The sequence below is a fragment of the Hordeum vulgare genome, chromosome 2H, assembly GCF_904849725.1.
Source record: "Hordeum vulgare subsp. vulgare chromosome 2H, MorexV3_pseudomolecules_assembly, whole genome shotgun sequence".
NCBI classification, from domain to species: Eukaryota; Viridiplantae; Streptophyta; class Magnoliopsida; order Poales; family Poaceae; genus Hordeum; species Hordeum vulgare.
In genome coordinates, this window is record NC_058519.1 from 28,055,539 (window position 1) to 28,058,318 (window position 2,780).

Here is a 2,780-nt window from a genome sequence, read left to right on the forward strand (position 1 = left end):
ATATTCAATCATTTTGCTCCGTATGTAGACACATAGTGAAATCGCTTAAAAGACTTATATTTAGGAACGGAGGGAGTATATAAGATACCTCTAGCACTCCAAATCAAGACTCCTAACACACACGGGGTAGAACCCCTAGCACTCATTGTATTACCTCTACCACAGTGGTTTGGGCTATCAGTTAGATGTACCCCTAAAAACGGTGCTAAAAGCTATTGCCAAGAAATAAAGACCTCCCAGCTCTTATTATTTCAATATACATGACGCCTGCATATCAAAGGCAAATTCTGAAACAGAAAAGAAAGAGGGAATTCCAATATAGTTTGTGGAAAGTGCAAAAACGAATACGGTTGACATGACATGATGCACCATGAATGAATGTTCTTCGTCATCAGTACTGCGGCAGGCTGCACTCGACGCCGGGCACCTTGCCGGCCTCGTGATCGGCGCAGTAGTCGTAGATCCTGTAATTGTCCTGCACCCACTGCATCTTCCCCCGCTGGTCTCCGGTGAGCCCGCCGCAGCCCCGGAACGCCCCGGCGCAGGTGTAGACGCAGTCGCCGCCGTAGCACTCACAAATGTCGAGGTCGATGCCGCGGTAGCTGGCGACGAATGGCGCGCGGGTCCAGTCTGCCCTGACGCGGCCGCCCTGCGTGGCCCAGTCCTCGGCCGCCCAGATGCTGGAATAGGCGTGCATGGGGCGGGTCGTCGGGAAGGCCACGCCGTGGGTGCGCTCGTAGTTGCGGAACGCCCTGATGGGCGCCCCGTCCACGTACCAGACGACCGCGCAGGGCGTCCAGGCGATGGTGTAGTTGTGGTAGCCGTCGGTGGGGTCGAACCAGGGGCGGAACTGCATCTCCTTGCCGCCGACGCCGGCGGCGTAGACGTTGGTGTGCAGCGTGTAGGGCTGCCCCGTCTCGTTCCCCAGGAACTCGAAGTCGATCTCGTCGTGGTCGTCCCCCACCGACGATGTCTGCATGCAGTCAATCGAACAACAGTATATCAATTAGTCCTTGAAGAATTAATCGAAGGGTTCGTCAATGCAGATATGTACGTAGAGTATGATCGATTAGGAGCAGAGCAGCCATCTCTTACGTAATATGTAGTGACGGTGCCGGCGGAGTCGCCCTTGACGAGTTGGATCATGGTCGACACCGTTCCGTATATGAACTGCCTCTTGGACCGGATCATCGAGCCTGAGCACCCACACATTGATTCATTCAGAGGAGAACTCCATGAAAAATACAGAAGTTGTGAGGTTGAAGAAAGACCTGAGGAGTTGCTGACGAGGGCGAGGGAGAGGCTGTTGCCGCCGTCGTAGGTCCAGCAGTTCTGGGGCTCCCACGTAGCGTCGCACTCCTCGTAAAAGTTGCCGCCGGACACGAGCTCGAGGCCAAGAACCAACGCAAAAGCTAGAGCTACCACTGGAACCAGTGCCCCCGGCTTTCCCATCTTTCCTTCAGCTGGACGAACCAACACTACCTCAAGATCGACTGCCTACGTATCTACAGAATCAAATGTTTTGTCTTCAGAGATTGGTAGACTACGAGCTAGGGAGAGATATATGGTGCCTTGAGCACGTCGGGGTATATGATATCGATGGATGGATTGGAGGCGTGTGGAATGATGGGGAGGGGAAAGTAAAGCTGGTGGTTTGTCGAGGACACGTAGCTAGCTTCATGACTTTGCTTCGGCGACGTGCCTGACATGGCAGGCAGGGGAATACTTGTGCCGGACGTCTTCAATGGCATCGGGCCGTTGCCCCTCCCGCCGGCATCATTGTTCCGCTGCCCGGCGACCGGCGTGAATCATTCTTTCCCTGCACCGGAGCAACAAAGCCGCAATGCGAACGAAGAAAGACAAAAGTATTATTGAGAAAAGAGAAAAGAGAAAAATCCAAGCAAACTCTAGACCATGCCTCCAACAATGAAATAATGTGGAACATCATCATTGTTAGGTACAACCAGCATGGTCGAACCTAGAGTTTTCACTTCAAAGCTCAAGATCCTATGCTAAAGAGTACCATCAAACTTAAGTCGCCATGCACTATTGTCCTCATTTCCAATGTAGAAGTCACCACTGCAGCTTCTCTGGTGGAGCGGTGCTTCATCTTTCTCATTGATGGCGGTACGTGGATCTTGGCGGAGTGGCGTAGCGAAGACTCGGCGTCTGATGAGCGGAGATGGACTCGCGCAGGAGGTAGACGCTCTCTGGCGTCATGGTGACGTCGATGGCAGAGAGGTCTGGCAAGTCAGTGTGTTAGTTTCTTCTCTGAAGACGGATTGATGGAAGATGGCGGCGACGACACATGAGAGTGCGTCGGACCAGTTTGTACCCTAAACCCAGTATGTGGCTCGGTTGGGCCTCCGGCTTTAGATGTTAGGTTTTGGTGCGATGTCTGTTTCGTATTTGGCTCGGACTATCGACACCCCTTCATCGAGTGGTTAGGAGTAGCGACAATTATTGTTAAGATGATGGCTTCGGACAAACTGATGTACTACTTGTAAGGTCTTTGTGAATAATTAATAAAATGGTTGTATGCATCGTTCAGATGCAGAGACCGGGGTAACCCTCCTTCACTAAAAAAAAGAAGTCACCACTGCAAGCCAGATCATCATGATTCAACATCCGTACACGCTCGCAAACCTGATGTGGATCACGCGCCACCGAGAGCAAAGTTGTTGGTGCCACAAAACACCCACATGGGGCCATCCGGCAACATGCCATGTCTTCATCGAAGTTAATAGGCGACGGTTCAAGACAAGATGCTGAGCATACAG

General features: G+C 52.2%; 1 protein-coding gene across 1 annotated transcript; it reads right to left on the minus strand.

Moving 5' to 3' along the window:
* Positions 1 to 215: 215 nt before the first annotated feature.
* On the minus strand, positions 216 to 1,548 carry LOC123429382 (probable xyloglucan endotransglucosylase/hydrolase protein 26). The gene is made up of 3 exons (XM_045113423.1): positions 1,272 to 1,548; positions 1,096 to 1,196; positions 216 to 973 (listed from the first exon to the last, which is right to left on the minus strand). Exons 1-3 carry the CDS (start codon positions 1,450 to 1,452, stop codon positions 392 to 394), a joined length of 864 nt encoding a protein of 287 aa, XP_044969358.1. The 5' UTR covers positions 1,453 to 1,548; the 3' UTR covers positions 216 to 391.
* Positions 1,549 to 2,780: the final 1,232 nt, after the last annotated feature.

What these genes read in the sequence shown, in the direction of transcription:
- LOC123429382 (XM_045113423.1), bottom strand. Translation starts at nt 1,452, where the DNA reads ATGGGAAAGCCGGGGGCACTGGTTCCAGTGGTAGCTCTAGCTTTTGCG. An exon ending in CCTCGTCAGCAACTCCTCAG is followed by an intron (nt 1,197 to 1,271) that starts GTCTTTCTTCAA and finishes GTGGGTGCTCAG; the next exon opens with GCTCGATGATCCGGTCCAAG. An exon ending in GCACCGTCACTACATATTAC is followed by an intron (nt 974 to 1,095) that starts GTAAGAGATGGC and finishes GACTGCATGCAG; the next exon opens with ACATCGTCGGTGGGGGACGA.